The sequence below is a fragment of the Populus trichocarpa genome, chromosome 19 (genome assembly GCF_000002775.5).
Source record: "Populus trichocarpa isolate Nisqually-1 chromosome 19, P.trichocarpa_v4.1, whole genome shotgun sequence".
Lineage (NCBI taxonomy): Eukaryota > Viridiplantae > Streptophyta > Magnoliopsida > Malpighiales > Salicaceae > Populus > Populus trichocarpa.
In genome coordinates, this window is record NC_037303.2 from 13,513,514 (window position 1) to 13,533,402 (window position 19,889).

Here is a 19,889-nt window from a genome sequence, read left to right on the forward strand (position 1 = left end):
TATAAATAAACTCAAAAATCTAGATTATAACTAACCAACTTCATTTTAAAACTGGATCTTGACAAAATCTAAGGAGTCTGAAAGTTATAACTAATTCCTCAACTACCTGTAAGTATTCAAGATATTGTTATTGCATATTTTATAACTCTTTAAATAAACTTAAAACTAAGAAATATGAAAATAAAAATGAAAAGTAACAAAATTAATTCCGAATTTAGAAGAATTGGGGACCTTTACAGCTAACCAACCTCATTATAAAACTGGATCCATAGAATCTCTTGACTGTGTTTACCAGATTGATTACTCGCCACAACCTAGACCTCTTCTTAAATTTAGCCAAGTGATCTTCTTAGATTTAATGCCGCCTCCAATAATTATACACCACACTCCAATAAATGCCGCCTTGATGCCTATGCTTCTGAAAGATCTACTTTCTCATTTAATGGAGTCACTGATTCAGGTGATGGATTCGGAACTTCAGTTTTAGATGTTTGGGATTCATGCTTTGCAGCAGCTTGCAGCACCCGGTTTTGAACATCTGAAGATGAAGGTGATGTAGGTAAACCAATGCGGTTGTTTTCCAGTTTTCCTGCTGCCCATGAAAATGCCTGGACTCCAAGTCTAACAGGAGAGAGAAAACACCTTCAAAGAAGCGTTTGAAATCCTAGTTAATCAAGATCTCAACAATCCAAAAACTTGGTTAAACATGATCCAACTACTGAAAAGAATCCAACTGTGAAAATGATTAAATAACTTCTAAACGTCTGGTGGAGGTTAGGAAATATGAACCTTGATAATGTCATAGGCAGTTTGCTTATCAACACGACTCAGACTTCTGACATGATCAGAACATGGTCAAGAACCTAGTGTTGAAAGAACATTTAGACAAAGAAGAGATTTGCTATATATAAATTTTTCCGTGCCCTTTACTGTGCAAACACCAAGGTTCATTTTGTTAATAAAAACTCATCGTCCCAGTAAACATGTGATTTGGGTTGCTAAATAATGTTGTACTAACATATGACACCTATCTATCTAACATGATACTAGGTGCGTCTTATATAATTCATTGAACATGAATAAACATAGACTTGATTTCAGACCTGGTTTCCATTATGATTTACAAAATTGTGCCAATTACACCATAAATACACATCTTGCTTAAAATCTTCAGGGCCATTGTAAGAAGCAACCCGCTGATAAATAGTCTGGCAGAGTGTGAGAAACCAATAATTAGAGAAACTCAAGGTTCACTTAACTAAATTTAGCAATGACATAAACCTTTCCCTAGGACACATGCAAAATAGACAAAGGGAATCTAGCTTAATGGTCGTATACATGCTATTTTCATGGATTACATCAAAGGATCTGAGAATTAGCACAATATCAGAATGTGTGAAGTTTGTTTTAATCATTATCAGCTTACAAATCAACATCTATGTGTGTGTGAAAGAAACATTAACCAGAGCACTATAACAAATGAAAGTGTACCTGACTGAGGCCAATGATGGCAATAAATTGTAAGGTCTTCTCCCACTCTGAAACAAAGTTCAAGCTTGGTTGGCAAGAAGAATGTGAGGAAAGCAACAAAAAAGAAAAGAAAAAAATAAAGAAAACCAGAATTTATATCATTGGTTCTATATAATACAACTGAAGTATTTCAAACTCTTCAACATTTTGGGGAGTTGTTCTTGAAAAGTAATAGAGAGCCTGTCCATGAGGAAGAAAATGTACAAACCTAGCAATGCATATGATGCTGCAGCAAAACCCTGTCCACAGCGTAAATATAGTATAAGTAAAGGATGCACTGGACATTTGCATGGTAAGCAATAGATATTTATCAATCATGGATTGATGATTAATGAAGACCTGATGTAAACAGCATGAATAGTTCTAGTTAATCACGTACACATATTTGTGGAAGCATGTCTCTAGACCATACAGAAGCATACATTCAAAACAGAGAAATCAACCTGAAATTATTTTATGTCCTTGCTACAAAATAAAAAGATCATTCCCATCCCATAAACACGTCTCTCTAGATACAAGATATCCTTTAAAACAAAAGGATGGATTTTGGGGAAAAGAAATCCAAGTGTAGAAATGATTGAAATAGACTAATCATAGTGCAGTATCACAAAAAGCAATCTGATTTCTTACCACACCATACCCAAGTGTTTGCACTGGTCAAGGTCTGATATCTTATAGAATTGCTTCAGCCTCCTGAAATGATGCCAAGTTGTCACAACTCACAAGTATATTGTGAAAAGCTTAGATCTTGCACAAGAAAATCAAGCACTTCCAGAAAATACTTGTAATTATAATTTGCAATCCATGAAAAGAATAGCACAGATTGACAAAGCATATTGAATGTAAATCCTACACGACCAAATGGTCTTAGCAACAAGAAAAATATTGATTGAAATGCGAAGGTTGTTGATTTGTATGAAAAAGGAGACCAACCTTCCTCCCAGATTGTAAAATGATCCAACAAGTCAGCTTGTTGCATATATCAAAATAACTTTCTGAGTTGTAATGAATCATATCAACTTGTTTGATTGAATGTTTCAAAACGTTCATGTAGACTTGGGCTCAGATACTTGGGACACAACCTCTTGTTGATTTCTTACTACATTATCTGCACAACAACTTCAAGAGTTCTTTAATCAGTTGCACCCAACACCTCGGAAAATTTACGAAAACTACTGTTCAACTAACAATCACTTCTCCAACTGAATTCCATATAATTCAATCTGGTGCACCAAAGAAATAATTCAATCTGAACCAAAAGTCTTTAACAAGAGATGCCAATTCTAACACCATTAGATTGCATAAAGACAAAGTAATCATTTTTCTCAAGAATCAACACTTGGATACTGTGCATAATTTCACTTCATAAATCTGTGCACCGTCATGCTTCGAAACATATACAATTCCTATGGCCTGCATACCCAGTTTATGGTAGCCCATCAATTACATATACACAAACACTCAGGATGCACATGTTCATACAAGTGTGATTGCACATAGCACACTCTTTTTATTTTTATTTTGAAATCTCTCTCTCTCTCTCTCTCTCTCTCTCTCTCTCTTTGCACCGTCATGCTTCGAAACATACACAATTCCTATGGCCTGCATACCCAGTTTATGGTAGCCCATCAATTACATATATACAAACACTCATGATGCACATGTTCATACAAGTGTGATTGCACATAGCACACTCTTTTTATTTGTTTTTGAAACAAGTCTCTCCACGTAAATTTACACACGCACTGCACAGACACAAGTGCATCTCATATGCCTCTGTGTGTGCATGTTGTTCTATGCTGTGTGGATACCATTTTGATAGTATCCATTGGGCACCAATGTGCACCCAGCAAAGAAATTTCACTCTTTCCATGTGTTTTTGAAACAAATGTCAAATTAATCAATTCTCTAAGTTTATCTCAGCTGGCTGAATATATTATTGTATAATCTACAGCTTGTCATTTTCCACACATATACTTTGAGTTGATCGATGGCTTTCAGCAAATAGAATTTTGTATTTCTAGAAATTTATACTAGTTAAGAGAATATGCAAGTCATGCAATAACCTTACCTCATTAAATATGGTTAGCACGGTCTCAGGTTTAAGCTCCTTGGCTTGGATACCTTGTTTTACCCAAGACTGGAAGCCATCTTGGACCAAGTATGGTCTCTGTCACATAAAAATGCAAACAAACAATTAGCAATATGATACAATAGGTTGTGGTTCCAGATTAACAATAGACTCGCCTGGCAGTTCAAATTTTCTTATAATGCAGGTCACAAGGTTTAATTCTGTAAAATTCTACTATCTTCTGTATCTAAATTATATGATTAGTCCAGGAATGAACCATGATATCATCTAGAATTCATGCATTTAACTTGTTTCTCTGCAAGCCATTTACACAACAATACAACCCAGCAATCTATGGAGTGAAATAAAAGAATATTGAAATTGATTAATACATTGCAACTTCCCATTCAAGCAACGTAAGGACTTTTTTTTTTTTGAGAGAGAGAGAGAGATATTTTAAGGACACATGTTAGATGTAATACTAATGTGCTTTCTGAATTATACCACTTGAGAACAACAGGGATGAAAATTGGGTTCTATCTACAGCATTTATCAGACAGAAAAACATTCATAAGGAGTAATGGTTTTTGACTTGACAACATTGTAAATGCACAAAAGACATTAATGTACTCTTCCCAAATCTGGTTAATATGGATATTGTTATTTGTTTCTAAGGTTACTGATACTGAAAAACTCTCAGAAATGTTTTTTATCCCAAAGAAACTTGACTAAGGGAGAGTGGATAAATTCATTTCACCCTTCTAGTTCCACGATGAATTAGATGTTTAGGCTTTTATGTGATAAAAAAAATCTTAGAGATTCTAAATACTTTCCTTAACCCCAAGCTTTCTCAAGGATCTAGTGATGCCTTTAGAACGAGAACCATCAGCATCCATAACAATTACCTGGTAAATTTGAGACGATGTTCCTGCTTCAGGATTTAAACATGGAACACTCAGGAGATTGTGATGTAGCAACTGTACTGCATATGGTAATACCAAAACAATTTCTTGTGTCCTCAGAGGCCACTAATGCTAAAACACACAACATTGATGAAACCAAGCCAAAATCCCCCCCCTGAGAATTTCCTTTCTTTCTTGCACTACTCAGAATTCTCATTTTTCTGAATGTCTCGAAACAAAGACGGCATGCATAAACAATAGTTATATCGAAGCTCTTAAAACATAAAGCTATACCTGTACAGCTTTCAAGTTTTGAATGACTGCAGTAGTTATGATGTCATCAAGATCTCGTCCACCCTTTAAAAGCTTCCTTACTGGGCCATCAACCTGAATAAAGTTGAAGAATATAAGACAGAGTTATGAAAAAGGGATACAGCCAAGCTCCAATTCTTGTTTTATTTTTTTTATTGTTGGTTCAAAGAGTTATTTGACATTTAGAAACAAAGTAATTGTTCTAAACTATCATCCTCATACCAAATAGCAATACCTCTCCACTCATAGCTTTTGAATAGTATTATCAAATAAAACCAACCTCTGGTAGAGTTACAATTGCATAGCGAAACCGAGCAGCTCGCCTAAGATCAGGAATGCCATCTCTTTCTCTGAGAACCTTCATATAAACAATGTCCACCAAGTTCAATGCCAAGTTAAGGGGCAAAAAAAGGAAATTAATGAGGGTGCCAGATTTGAGATTTTTTTACTGTGATGTAAAAAATGTCTGAGCAGTCAGCTTTAGTATCTCTCATTGAGGTACTAAAATTTCTAACAAAAAAGAAACTTAGGAAGATAAAAGGCCAGAAAATTTACTCTCTTGCCTCAGGCCGGACATCAATAAGTATGGCGTCTTCCTTCCCTGCCAAGAGCTCCAAAGTTAATTGCGGAGACAAATCTCCAGAGTAACCACCATATACCCACACCCTATAAAAACCCATGTACAAGTCTGATAGAAAACTTAAGCTTCCCATGTAATGCAGATTAAATAAACAAATCCTTCATGCACAAAAGGACATCCAAACCACAAAGTGGCTGAGGTTCCAAGGAAAAGAACAAAAGGCACAACTGGATCATTTGGATCCATGCCAAGACTTTTCTCCAGCCCCTCAATAGCAATGTAAACCTGCTTAAGGTGTAAAAGCAGGTTTAGGAAATTCAGCTTTGGTTTTGGATCATAAATTAGTTAGATCAGCACATAATTAAGCAGTGTAACAGAGATGGACGCAATTGAGTTTTCAACTACAAGTCCTGTAAGCTGAAAGCAGTGACTGATGTCTCCAACAAAAAGATTTCTAAAATAATCCAAATATATCTTTGCACGAGATTTTTTTTTCAATTCCATACAATTAAACGAGAGTACAATGGCCATCAAAGTAAAACGTGCCAAGCATAATGTACCTGTTGAAAAGTTGCACCAATTGGCCTCAAAATCTCTGTTACCCTTTCTTCAGACAGATTCAGTGCACCCCTGATCTCTGGAGGAAGCAAATCCTTGGCAGGCCCATAAGAATAAACAACAAAAGAAGCCCCTTTTGCTATAGATTCCGCCACTGTAATGATTGCAACTCTGAGCACATCAACAGAAGTGCCAGTAGCTTTTTGTGTGGCTTCCCTCAAGCCAAATGAAAAGCTAGTCAGTCTTTGGCAGCTAATTCTTCTGTTTGATCAAAAGTAGAGAAAACTTTACTCAAGGCACCATCTACTGCTTCTGAAGCACCTTCCTTAATTGATGTTATTGAAGAAGTAATTGTGTCTAGTGAGCTTTGCACAACATTTCCTCCATTATTTACTGAAGTGTTGATGGAGTCCCTAACCTCGCCCAAAAAATCATTAAAACCAGCCTTTGCACTAGATAATGAATCGTTATCCATTTCCAGGGAATCAGATCCCAAACTGGGATTCACTGGTGTCATATCAATAGTTGATGTTATTTCAGGTTCCACAAGTCGTATTAAACTATCTGTATTATCAGCAAACTGGTCTGCAGAGTTCAAAGGTCCTTCTTCAACATCAGATATGTTATAACTTTCTAAGAATTTCAGTTTACCCCCTCCCATAGGGTGTGGGTGCAGTTCATCTATTGCTCCAACTGAAGAATCGCAATCCTTATAAAAGTTGCAATTAATGTTGCCTAGTTCATTTGGGCAAGAATGATCATTAATGAAAGCAAAGCTTTCAATAAAATTGGAGTAGAAAGACTTTATAGCTTGTGTTTTGAAGGAAATTCTTTGGTGATGTGTTATATTTGACATTCCCAAAAGTACCATGTCTACAACATAACATCTGGACTCGAAATCCTTCCAGACTGAGCAAAATGGTTGCAGACCTCCATGGAATGTTATCTGCAGTAGTTGTGGTTTCAAATACATGAATGAAATTTTTGACAACAGAAATACCATGCCAGAGGTATATGAAGAAATATGTGACATGATAACACAAAACTTGGTGACTTGATAACCGATGTGCATGGAAGTTACTGCCTGCAAGGCTTCACTGAAAATTGTCAAATTCTGTTCTTTAAAGGTGGCAAGGAATTTGTATATTGAAGAGTCTCACAGACCTCATATCTTAATTTTATATTCTGATGTAAGTAATCAGATTAAGAGCGTGTTTGACATTGCGGTAGCGGTTGCTTTCAAAGTGTTTTTTGTTCGAAAACACATCAAAATAATGTTTTCTTCATTTTTTAAAATACATTTTTGACATCAGCACATCAAAACGGTCCAAAAACATCAAAAAAATAATTTTAAGCAAAAATAATTATATTTTTGGCAAACGGTGTTGTGACAGCAATGCTAAACACACTCTAAGTGGAGAGAAAATGCCATCATAATCCAATGCAAATGAGAAGAAAGTTGGTGCTAGGGAATCACACCCAGATGCTTAATCTACTAAACGGAGATGTACAAGCAGATTATTAGGCCATGCAAAACTTTCTGCTAGATTGTTAAGGGATTTACTCAGCATCCCTCTGATGTGTAGGCCTAGAAGGAAGAGCATGAGAATCAATTCAAAACCTTCACTTAGGCACATAAGCTCTACATGATGTCATACTCACCTTTATGCTTAAACAGTTGAAGCTTAATTTATACCTTCATTCAAAACCTTCACTTAGGCACCCCAGATTTTTCAACTCAAATACATCAAACATATTTTATAAAGAGGCAGACATGTCTAGCTACATCAATATTTTTTCTTTTATTTTTTGACACCAGAATTTTTCTCTTTAGCAAAAGTTCAATTATAGTCCCGGCTTGTTCTCCACCTAATTAGAGATCATGCATCTCCAAAACTAAGGGCATAGATGAAATCCGAGGTACAGGGATGATAGAAACTTGGCAACAACACGAATTAAATTACAGTCTAGGAAGTGAAACTCACCTGAGAATGAGAGGAACAACACTGAGTGGCAGAGCAAACAGGCAACATCTTTTGTTAACTCAATATAAACCTTATCAAAATCACCAAGCTTCTTTGTTCTGCATGAAAGTAAGACTTTACAATTAAAATGCAGTTCAATCTCCAAATTCTCCCATGAAAAAAAGAGCAGTAATTAAACCAAGCTAAGTTGAATAAGGGTTATTTCCATTTCTGACAAGCAATCAACTTATAAGTGGATTCCTTGAAATTCAAAAAAAAAAAAAGTAACCTCTTTCTCGAATAGTGAAAACAAATGGCATCAATGTGGATCAAAACTACGAAAGACAAGTGAGAAATGGATCAAAATGAGCAAAACTGAACCATGACCGCTTCAATTCATTATACCAAGATGAACGATCCTTAAGTTGGCTTCTAGAAACTCAAGCTTGAGCTCCATTTTTAAACAAAATCATGAAAAACAAAGAACTCGTTCCACAAAACAACATATTCAAGTGTATAGCTCACAAGTAAGTAAAACACACTAAGCTAAAACAAACCAAACCGGAGATTCAGAACAAATGAACCAATTCCCCAACTGGGTTCCTCACAATACAATCACTAACACCATGATACTACAAAAAGTGACGTCCAAGTACAGCATTCAACAAAAAAGACGACAATTTACAACATGGTAAGCTAAGCTAAATCAAACCACCCACTTCAAAAAAGAACTAAAACTTACTCAAATCTAGGAAACTGAAAATGGGTAGTGGAATTTGTGTTGCGACTTGTCAAAGGAAACAATATATATCATGGTAGAGAATCGAATCGTGTGGCTTGTCGATGCCGTTAGCTCATCTCTTTGGTTTCTCTCTGCCTCTCGTTTCTTCAGGTGGGGACCGACCAGAGATTTCATACAGGCCCGGGGTCTGATCGAATCCAAAACCCGATTAGCTGATTGGCTGATTGAGCAAAGTCAATTTCAAAACTAATTGTTTTTAGTTTTATTTTTAAAACTAAAAAAATATTGTTTTCAAAAAAACAAATTAGATATTTCACTCATGTTTTTCTATGAATTAGATTTTTTTAATAAAAAATTAAAGTTTTTTAATATAAAAAATTTCTAATTATAAATTAAAATGTTTATATATACAATAAGTTATATAAATTAATATTTGATCAATAAATAACTAAATAAAATTAAGATATTTGATAACACAAAAAAATTAAATGTGAAAAAAAGTAAAAAGTAAAAGAACAAAGATCTTTTCCTTAAAAAATAAATATTAGGGGTGAAATTTAAAAAAAATAATTATAAAAAAAAAACTAAAAAGATAAAAATCTACACGTGTAAACTTTTGAAACTCATGATCATGACTATAAGACGAAGATTAAGGAGATCAACTGCATAGAAGATAAACACTAAAAAATAACAAAACAAAATTTGAAATAAAAAGATGCCTCCAATTAAATTGAAAAAACAATTAAAATAAAATAAGATTTGAGTTGTTCGAGTTAACCCGGGTTAACACGTTAACCTTGTGACCATGTGTATAAGAATGAGATAATTCCACATAAAGAAAAGAGAAAAAAAAAAGCATGAAGACCAATTCTAAAAAATCTAACGTTAAGGGACATAAAAAAGACCAAAATCACCTCATGTCAATTTTCAAAACTCATAATCCTAGTCATGAGGCTAAAATTAACCTCATAGAAGGTGAAAAAAAAAGAAAGAGCAAAATCCTCCATAAAAAATAACGAGGGATAAAATTAACAAAGAAAAATGCAATAAAAAGAAAGGATCTTAAACAAAATAAACATCGATAAAAAGAAAAAGGACAAAATTCGATATAAAAAAATTGAAATCAAATGCTAAGGATGAAAGTAAAAAAAACTCAATTAATAAAAGGATAAAATATTCTAAAGAATGAAAACTAGGTTTGATATAAAAAATTAAATTAAACCAAATAATTAGAAACAAAATTGAATATAAGAATAAATCAAAAGAAGTTAAAAAAACAAAACAAATAGCAATAAAAAAAATAGAAGAAAGACAAAAAACTAATGTTGAATGTGAAATTTTTATTATTTATTTTTTGAAAACAAAACTAATATCAAACGACGAGATAAGAAAAACAATAAGCTAAAAAAAGGATGTTAGTCCACGTTAACCTTTTAAACTCATGATCTAGGTTATTAGACAAAAAATACCATATATGAAAAAATCATGAACCCTGTCCCTAACAAATTAAATATTGAATGATGAAATAAAAAAATCATTAATGCAAAATATTTTTAAAAAAATTTAAAAATAGTAATTAAACGAATGAGGATGAAATTGAAATAAAAAATAAATTAGAAGGCAAAACCAATTTTTTTATTAAAGGGTTAAATTGAAAAGAAATATAATTTTAACAAAAGGAGAAAATCAAAAGAATGAGGACCGAACTAGAAATATAATACACCATAAAATTGGATTGAATGATGAAATTAAAAAACAATAAAACTTTCACAAACAGGGCAATGAAAAAATTTAGAAATCAAATAACAAGGATCAAATTGAAAAAAATAATATATGATAAATTGAAATTGAAGAACTAAATTAAAAACAAATAAAACTTTACAAAATGGTTAAAGAAAAGAATTAAATATGGAAAGAATAAGGATCAAAACTGAAATATCAATAATAAAAATGACCAACCTGTAATATTTAAAAGAGAAAAGAGAAAAGAAAAAAAATAACTTATCAGCAACAAACTAACCTCCATTAAAAGGGCAAATTTGACCACTAGAGGCACGAGCACGTCTTCCAAAGAGTACAAGTGTTCCCATGTGATGATATGTGAATTGTATGCATCAATAAGTTTTTGAGTTTAAAAATTAGTTAATTATTTTAAAAGGACTAAATTGTTCATTATAGTTCTGGAATTAAAAAAAAAAAAACCTATGTGAATAAAAAAAAATCTCTAGACCAATGATTGATTTTTTCTTGATTTTCAAGAGCAAATATGTTTTTTTTTACTGTATCTAAAAAAACCTAAATATACTTAATAAACAACATTAGATTTTTTTTATACGGGGTTTTAAAAAATCATTTTATCATGCATAAGAAATAGAAAAGTTACATATGTCCTAGTCAAAAAATTGCCCTTAACTCGTAAGCTTTTGGTTACATATATGTTTCCCGGTCAAATAATTAATTGACCGATGCCAAAAAATTGAATTGCCCTTAACTCATAAGCTTTTGGGTTTTTCTTAGAAGGGGAAAAATATAATTAAACTGTCGCAATAAATAGTTTTTTTTTGGTCTATATGCATAGTATTTTCTATAGTATTTTGGTAACATTTTTATTGTTTCTATTAATTAAAAAATTATTAAAATTGACTCTCTAATTTTACCAGATTAATGTCATGTATTTGTGATTTAAAGAATAGGATTGCAGGGGTGAAATCATCTACACCGATGATTTTGCTGGTGCTTTCTGCATAAGATCACATCAAAATGGAGTCATTCGTTTTAGTTTTTGCAGATTCCTTGGAATGCTGCTAGTTATTTTGGTGCTCTGCAATGTTTTGTGGAGCAATGCAGGAGTTTGGCCATATCACTTGATAGTGTGATTTGGCTTACTGTTATATATCAGTCAGTCAGTAACAATGGTGGTGGATATACTGCTCCATTGCCACCAGGCTGGGAGAAGCGATCTGATGCAGCGACAGGGAAAACGTATTATATTGATCACAACACTAGAACTACAACCTGGAATCATCCATTTCCAGATAAACCTTGGAAGAGATTTGACATGGCATTTGACGAGCTCAAGAGATCAACAACTCTATCTCCTCTGTCTCCGCTGGCTAATCTTTTCGTTCTTGCCGGCGATATCCACGCGACACTTTATACTGGTTCAAAAGCTATACATAACAAGTTCTTCCCAATGAAATAATATATAATAACCATTATAATATTATGTGAAGCCAACAAAGTACTCAGTACGAGCAAACACTTGGATCGAAGACTTGATGCCCTTCCCTACCAAATAAATATAAAAAAAAAATAACAAGACATGAAGCATTTTGTACATAGAATATTTTTAGGAATTATTTTAAATTTATTTTAAATTAATTTTTTTATTTTTATATTATTTTGATGTGGTTATATCAAAAATAAATTTTAAAAAATAATAATAAAATTATTATTTTGATATATTTTCATATAAAAAAAACTATAAAAAATAATTATTGTCACAATACAAAATAGATTCTCTAACAAATTCTTCTTAATCAAATCATCATAATCATTATTTTGTTTTTTTATATTATTTTGATCTCCTTGTATCAATTACCCTGTAAACGTTACCCATCTCTGCTGCTTTTATGTTTCTTCTCTCAACTGAATGGGTTCGGAGCTAAATTTCCTTTCCAGGTTGTTGAGTGAATTTGAGTTTAAAATTCCCTTAATTCATTATTGTGTTCATTATATTTGTTCTTTATGCTTATGTCCAACCACCTGTTAAAGACAATGCTATGAGATGATCACTTCCTGTTTAAGGTGTCGTGGGTAATGCTGGATGTTTAGCAATGTTTAGCTTTTGATTCTTAATTGCTAGACATCTATTTTAGGCAGGAGATAACTTCACATTAAGAGAGTTATCTGTTCACTTTTTGCCAATTTTGAATTAAAGAAGGAGAAAAGTACTGATGGATCAGTCTTTAGTTTGCGCTACATATTTGACCCATGTTTCACCACGGTTTAGATATATTTTTTTTCAATAAAAAATTTATATATAAACTTTTTCAACATGTTTTTGTATTTTAAAAAAATTCTAAGTGAAAATTAAAAAACTTATATGTACATTTAATCAAATAAATTAAGAATTATTTGTGTTAATAAGTGAAAAAATCAATAAACGATGACTAAATATAAAAATTAGAAAAATCAAGAGACGTAGATCAAGATATTTAATTTCACAAGACATGACATTTACACGGTTGTATTTGCTAATTTGTTAGTTAAAATAATGTTTTTATTCAATCAAACGATAATAAAAATAAACACACATTAAATTGGTTGAATAAAATAAAAGAGAAAAAATAATATGCAAGGCTACACATATTAGAAATATTATTTGAAAATAATTTTTTTTTTATTTTCAAAAAAAAAGTTCATTCTACCTAGAGACGCCTTTTTTTATATTTTTTTTAGTTGATTATTAACTCATTTCAAAGATCACTATATAAATGCTAGAAGAATGTTTTATTTTTATAATGTGAGATTTGAAGCTCTTTAGTATATATACTCTATATTCACAAGAAAAAAGTTATGTTTTTTCAGCGTGGGATAATAAACTTTTTTGGTTTAAAAACTTCAACTTAGAAGAATAAGATAGTTTCTTTTCAATGTGGTATAAAAACCTTTTGAAATAATCTTTTAAACTTAATTATTTATAATATATATAGCTATTGGGTCTGGCTTGTAGACAGACCTAGATATAACCAATTTTAATTTTTTGCCTCTTTAGATTTTTTTCTTATGTAATTTTTTTTCATATTGTAAAATTAAAATAAATTAATGAGACTTTTTATATATTGTACAAAAGTTGCGTGATTATATATATTTTTTTCATTTGAGGTTGAGTTGGTTGAATTGTTTTCTGCCAGCGTTGGGTCCTGCTACCTAGCAAGATCCAATAGCGTTAGCCCCTGCTGCAAGGTGGAATCCAATAAAATTGGGCCTTATTTCTGTTAGAACCCAATAGGGTTGAGCCCTGCTGTCGTTCGGACTACATAGAGTTAGGTTGCTATCAGATCCAAGACACTTAATATATTCTCTTTATTTTTTATATTTTTTATATTTTTTAAAAAAATATTATTGATTTGTTGCGGAGTGTATATCTATATATGCTTGAATATATATAAAAAGAAAAGGCATCTGCCAAATTATTTGGATACATTGTGATTTTACAAAATCACGGATATATTAAAATCATGATTTAAAATAGCAGGTTTTTAAAAAATACTTATAATGTGAAGTCAACAAAGTCCTCTGTACGCTCAAACACTTGGATCGAAGACTTAATGCCCTTCCTTTACCAAATCACAACAATAATAATAATAATAATAATAATAACAATAACAATAACATGAAGCTTTTTGTACATATTAAATTCCTAGGAGTCAACAATATGCACCCTCTGTACATGAGAAAATATTTTGATGTTATAATATAAAAAATAATTTTAAAAAATAAAAAAATATTATTTTGATGGATTTTCAAATAAAAAATACTTTAAAAAATAACTATAACTACAATATCAAATTAGTTGTCTAATAAATTTTTCTCAATCAAATCACCATAACCATTATAATATACCGTGAAAGCAAATAACAATTGTTTTTTAAAGTGTTTTTTTATTAAAAATATATTAATATAATATTTTTTTTATTTTTAAAAAATTACTTTTTTACAACAACAAATCAAATATACTGAAAAAACAAAAAAAGATAAAAAAAAATTATAAAAACATTGTTTATACCATAAAGACAACCTAGTTCTATTATTTGAAAGACTAGAAAAAATAAAATATTGAAAGATGAAATTAAAAATAAAATTAATAACGAGATAACAAGCAAAAACCAGGAAAATAATGGCAAATGAAATTATCAATTATCAAACATCAATGTTCCCTCTGGTTTGAACTTTGAATTATGGTAACCACATACGTATGGATAAACGATCTCGAAGAGCAGAGAATCACCTCCATACAGGCTTTCTTTATTGGTGGCACAAACTGATGATTTTGTATACTCAACTTGAGAAATTCAAACGAGTTAAGTACAAAACATGATATTTGTACATCTTCCATTGCACTTTCCACTATGATTAACGTTGGAAATGATATTTGTACATCTTCCATTGCAGCAAGACTCTCCAAATTTGCACTTGTTACCACATATTCCACAGTTGTTCTTGTCTCCCAGAACATTCCGGCAATGTTTCTTGCAACAATAAACTACCAAGCTGTTATATGTGTCTTTAATGTACAATAAACTACCAAGCTGTTAGTTTTTTTATTTTTTATTTTTATAGACAAAGTAATGATTTCAGTTTTCATGGGTCTTATCATGCATAAGAGATAAAAGATGGACACGTGTTTAGTTTTCATTTCCAATTGAAAATTTGGGTGGGGTGGATTTAGTGTTCTTGTTTATCGGCTGGTTCATAAAAAAAAAAAAAAGTCTTCATGGGTGAAATTTCAATTGACCCGGTAGGTCAAGCAGGTTTTGTTAAGCCAATTACTGGTTTAATTTTTAATTGATACAGATCCAGCCAAGGCCACGTGTCACCAAACAAATCATAAAAAAAAAAGAGCGAATAAAAAACACAACCAATATTATAATAATATAATGTGAAGGCAAAGAATTCCTACGGGGTCGAAGACTTGATGCCCTTTCCTGCCACATCACGGATAAACAAAGAACAAGACATGGAGCCTTCTTGTACATGGGGAATTTCCAGGAAGTCAACAATGTGCACCCTCTGAGGTTGATTTGAAACCAAATCTGAGGTTGATTTGGTCAAAAGGCAGTGTTTTGGATTATATTGGTTAAGTTAATCTAAAAAAAATTTAAAAACATTATCTGAAATTTTAATATTTTATATAAAAAATTTAAAAAACAATTTATATGAATGAACTATATATATCATAAAAATTGAAGTTTAAAAAATTATTTTAAAATATTTTTCTACTTTTAAAAATCATAGGTAACGCCTATAGTACCTCAACCTTCCCTTTTGTTCTTGCCCCTCCTAATTGATTTAATAGTTTTCATTTCCAGTTGAAAATTAGGGTGTTTCAGTTCGCTGGTTTACTTGGCCGGTAAATTGGATTTTGAGTGTATAGGAAACGCGGTTGAAATCGTGTTTTTAAAAATTTTAATTTTTTTATTTAAAATAATTTTTTTAATATTTTTAGATTGTTTTTATGTATTGATATAAAAAATAATTAAAAAAATAAAAAAACTTTATTTTGATACATTTCTAAATAAAAAATACTTTGAACCGTTACCACTATCACAATTTTAAACAAACCCAGTACACCAATTACCTAGCTAAAGTCCCGGTTACCAAACAAATAACAAACACAAATCATAATCAAATCAACAATTATAATGTGAAGGCAAGGAAGAGTGTGTGATCCTTCTAGCTTAGAGTCTCACCCTCGGCTTACTGAATTACCTTTTCATTTTTTTTATTTTTGGGATTCAATTATGAAGTGTGGTGTTTTTTAATAAGAAATATATTAAAATAATATTTTTTAATTTTAAAAAACTTATTTTTGACATTAATATATTAAAATATATGAAAATACTAAAAAATATTAATTTAGAATAAAAACAATAGAAAACAATGGCAATGTTTTTCTTTTTCTCCCTACATTCCCTTGAAGTAGGCTTACAAAATTGCAATAGAAAATTCCAACAAGTGCATGCAATGTTTTCATTTCTCAAAGTTTGCCTGTCAGTACCTTATCTATATGTTTAATTCGAATGAACATACGGGAAAGGTTAAAAGATAAACAAATGAGGTGCCATAGCTTTCCTCAATTCAGCAGAAATTTGGAAAGTTCTCAGTAGGAGGTAGTTTGACAAGCACTATCATGCGATGTTCTTTACAGGATTGCTCTAGTTTTTTGCCCAACTCTTGCTTGAGGGAAGATATTGAAAGCACTTTTAACAATCACATAATCCTCTCTCTCACACAAAAAGCCATCTGCATCATGTATACTATAGAGCCCATGAAACTTTGCTAGCTAAACTGAAGGACGAAATCTTAAACACATCAGGTGATCATTAGCTTCGTTCCCTAGTGCATCTAGTTGGTCACTCCTTTAAATCATATAATGACTTTGATGCCCTGCTTATATTGAGAAAGTAGCATTGCGTGAGCCCTGTATCCAAATAATCATATTGTTATTATGGTTGTGATAAATTAAGCTAGTTAATATGTTGGACCACAACAGTAAAGGGTTTGCTAGCATGTTCTCTCTTTACTGCTTAGAACAACCCTCTAGCATTAATCAGAGTGATTCCTTTGTTGTGTTAGTGAAATTGCTGCTATTGATGATGTTGGAATTTAAGATCCTTTAATCAGTTAAACTCATCATTCACAAACATTTTGCCTTCATCAGGGAAATGAGCTACAAATAAGGCAAGCAGATCTTTACCTCAGTGAAGGCGAGGAATTGAGTTTCTATGAAGTACTATTACGAGCCCGACAGAGAAGAGAGATAGTCATTGGTTACCGTGCAGCTAATGCTGAAAAGGCTGTTATCAATCCGCCTGCCAAAAGTGAGAGACGTAGGTGGTCACTGAAAGATGTATTCGTGGTAATTGCGGAGAAGGAATGAGGATGAGGTTCTTCTTCATCCTCTGAACATGATATTCTTTGAAAAAAGTTCGACGGACACCGAAGAAAACAACAATAGGAAGTGCTCATTAGTTTCTGCCAGTCTGAAAAAAGAAAGAAATATATACTACAGATGTACAGTCACATGTAGTATATTTCTTGTACAAAAACTCAACCTCAAAGTAATGGATTTTCTCGCTACCTAAATATGAAAGAGCTGTAACGTTTCCCAGGACATGTGTTTGGAGCACTAAATTGATAAGAAGGCTCTACTTGGCATGAAACATTTGTGATTTGCAAGAATGATGACTGACAGCACAGGGAATGAATAGCTTCAAGCTGGCTTCTTGCTTCGCAGAAGCATGTTATAGCATGATAATTGAAGCTAGATGGTTGGAAGTATATATATTCTGCATCGTTCAGGACAATCTCCTTCCTTTGGAATACTAAAAAGAAAAAACCCTCTTCTATAATCTCAACGTGAAAGCAGAACCAGCCGACGCTTTGTGGTAAAATCTTGATATCTGCCTGTCGCGGGGTTTCCATCCAGGGATGGATTGGGGAATTATTCAATCCTAAGTAGAGACTTATTTTGACATTACAAAAACAATGTGTCAAACAAGTTGAAAGTAATTATATGAAGATGAAATTGAAATGAAAAAACATTGGGAACGAAAACGAACAATTGCAAAAGGGACAATTTTTTTTTATAAAAAAAACAGAGGGATCAATTAGGCGCAATGTGGTAAAAACGGCACAGTTTTGACAAGAAAGAAGTACAAAAGCCCATATCCGCAAACCATCCAATCCTCCTTATCCGTATAAAAACCCATATCCACGAACACGCCCTCCCTCCCTCCCTCCCTCCCTCCGCAATTCACTCTCCCATTTCTCACTTGAAGAAGATCAACCCAAGAAAATGGCGGTGAAGATTCGTTTAGCAAGACTGGGATGCAAAAACGGGGCATTTTACAGAATTGTTGCTGCTGATAGCCATACTCCAAGAGATTGCAAACACCTTCAAGTTGTTGGAGGTTCCCTCTTCTTCTTCTTACCCTTCTCTTATTATTTTCATATGCTCAGTTCACATGAAGATATTTTTTTCCTAATTTTAAAGACCTGGACTTTGAAGTCTTATTGGGTTTATTTTCAGGTTCTCAAATAATCATTGCATGGTATGTGTAGATAACTCTGTCAGCTTTCACTGGATCATCCAGATTTCAGGTTGACTGGGCCAATTGCTGGTCTGGTTTTCGACAGATACAGATCCGGCCAAGGCTCCACATCACCAAATAAATCAAAGAAAAAAGAAAAAAAAAAATCAAAACAATTGATTGTTGCGTGTCTATAATAATAAATATGGCCCATATCACAAATAAACAAAGAACAAGACCTGAAGCCTTTTTGTACATGGGAATTTCCAGGAAGTCAACGATGTGCACCCTCTCTACATGAGAAAATATTTGGATTTGAAACCCCCATTATTACAATTATACATGTGCCTAAGCTACTGATTCAAAATCAGCATCTTTTTTCCTTGAGTTACTTCCGTTCTCTTCCTACAGACTTACCCTGCCACCAGAGTCTCACTCTTGTTTCTTCGACTGTTTCTCCACGAAACAATGGCGATGTTTTTCTTGTTTCTCTCTATCTTTTTGTTTGTTTATATCTGGAGATTCATCATACGAAGCCGTCATATTTCTCCATCCCCATCTACTCCTTCCACCTTAACCACCGCCCAGCCACAAGTAATTAAATATGATGTCTTCCTTAGTTTCAGGGGAGAAGACACTTGTTCTGATTTTACCAGTCACCTCTATGCTGCTTTGAACCGGAAACAAATCCTAACTTTCATAGATTATCAGCTTGTGAGAGGAGATGAGATTTCGGCATCACTTCTGAGAACAATTGAAGAGGCCAAGCTTTCTGTGATTGTTTTTTCTGAAAATTATGCATCTTCCAAATGGTGCTTGGAGGAGCTTGCAAAGATTTTTGAACGTAGAAAAAATAATGGACAGATAGTTATTCCGGTATTCTACCAGGTGGATCCATCCCATGTAAGAAATCAAACAGGGAGGTTTGGGGATGCATTTGCTAGACTTATAAAGAAGAAAGCTTTGACGATGGACAAAGAGCAGAGCTTCAGAGACGCTTTGACGGATGCAGCCAATCTATCTGGATGGAGCTTAGGGAAGTCTGAGTAAGCTCTTGAAATATATCCCATAAAAAAATATTCGTTCATTTGTTGAGGATTTGAAATTTAATTTAAAATTATTGAGAATGATGAGCTCTGTGAATCTATATTTATTTTATTTGATTTTGAAAACGTTGTAGCGAAACACTTGTACAGATCTTAAGCTTTAGGAGACAGAAAGCAGATACTTATGAATCCTTATATTAAATTTTATCAGGACAATCAATGTTTTCTTCGATCGTTTCACTTGAAATTAGGGCATTAATAGTCTATTAATCTGAGGTGAAAAAGGATTACGTTGTCTTGGAAAATAATATAAATTATATCTTGAGATCTTCTTGACTTTGTTTTTTATTGAGATGATTCTATATA

General features: G+C 32.5%; 3 protein-coding genes and 1 pseudogene across 3 annotated transcripts in view; 3 read left to right on the top strand and 1 right to left on the bottom strand.

The window, feature by feature from the left end:
- LOC127904768 (disease resistance protein RUN1-like) overlaps positions 1-19,755 on the top strand; it is a 65,229-nt gene extending 45,474 nt beyond the window's left edge. The window contains exons 4-5 of the mRNA XM_052449441.1: positions 19,402-19,437; positions 19,474-19,755. Of these exons, the coding sequence (XP_052305401.1) occupies positions 19,402-19,437; positions 19,474-19,527 (90 nt within the window). The 3' untranslated portion in view covers positions 19,528-19,755. The remainder of the gene's footprint in view (positions 1-19,401; positions 19,438-19,473) is intronic.
- The window catches only part of LOC18108520 (disease resistance protein RPV1), an 83,880-nt gene that overhangs the window by 55,127 nt on the left and 8,864 nt on the right, over positions 1-19,889 (top strand). The window lies entirely within an intron of this gene.
- LOC18108540 (disease resistance protein RUN1) overlaps positions 1-19,889 on the top strand; it is a 38,819-nt gene that overhangs the window by 5,226 nt on the left and 13,704 nt on the right. The gene's annotated exons all lie outside the window — the stretch shown is intronic.
- LOC18108525 (uncharacterized) lies at positions 70-8,876 on the bottom strand (annotated as a pseudogene).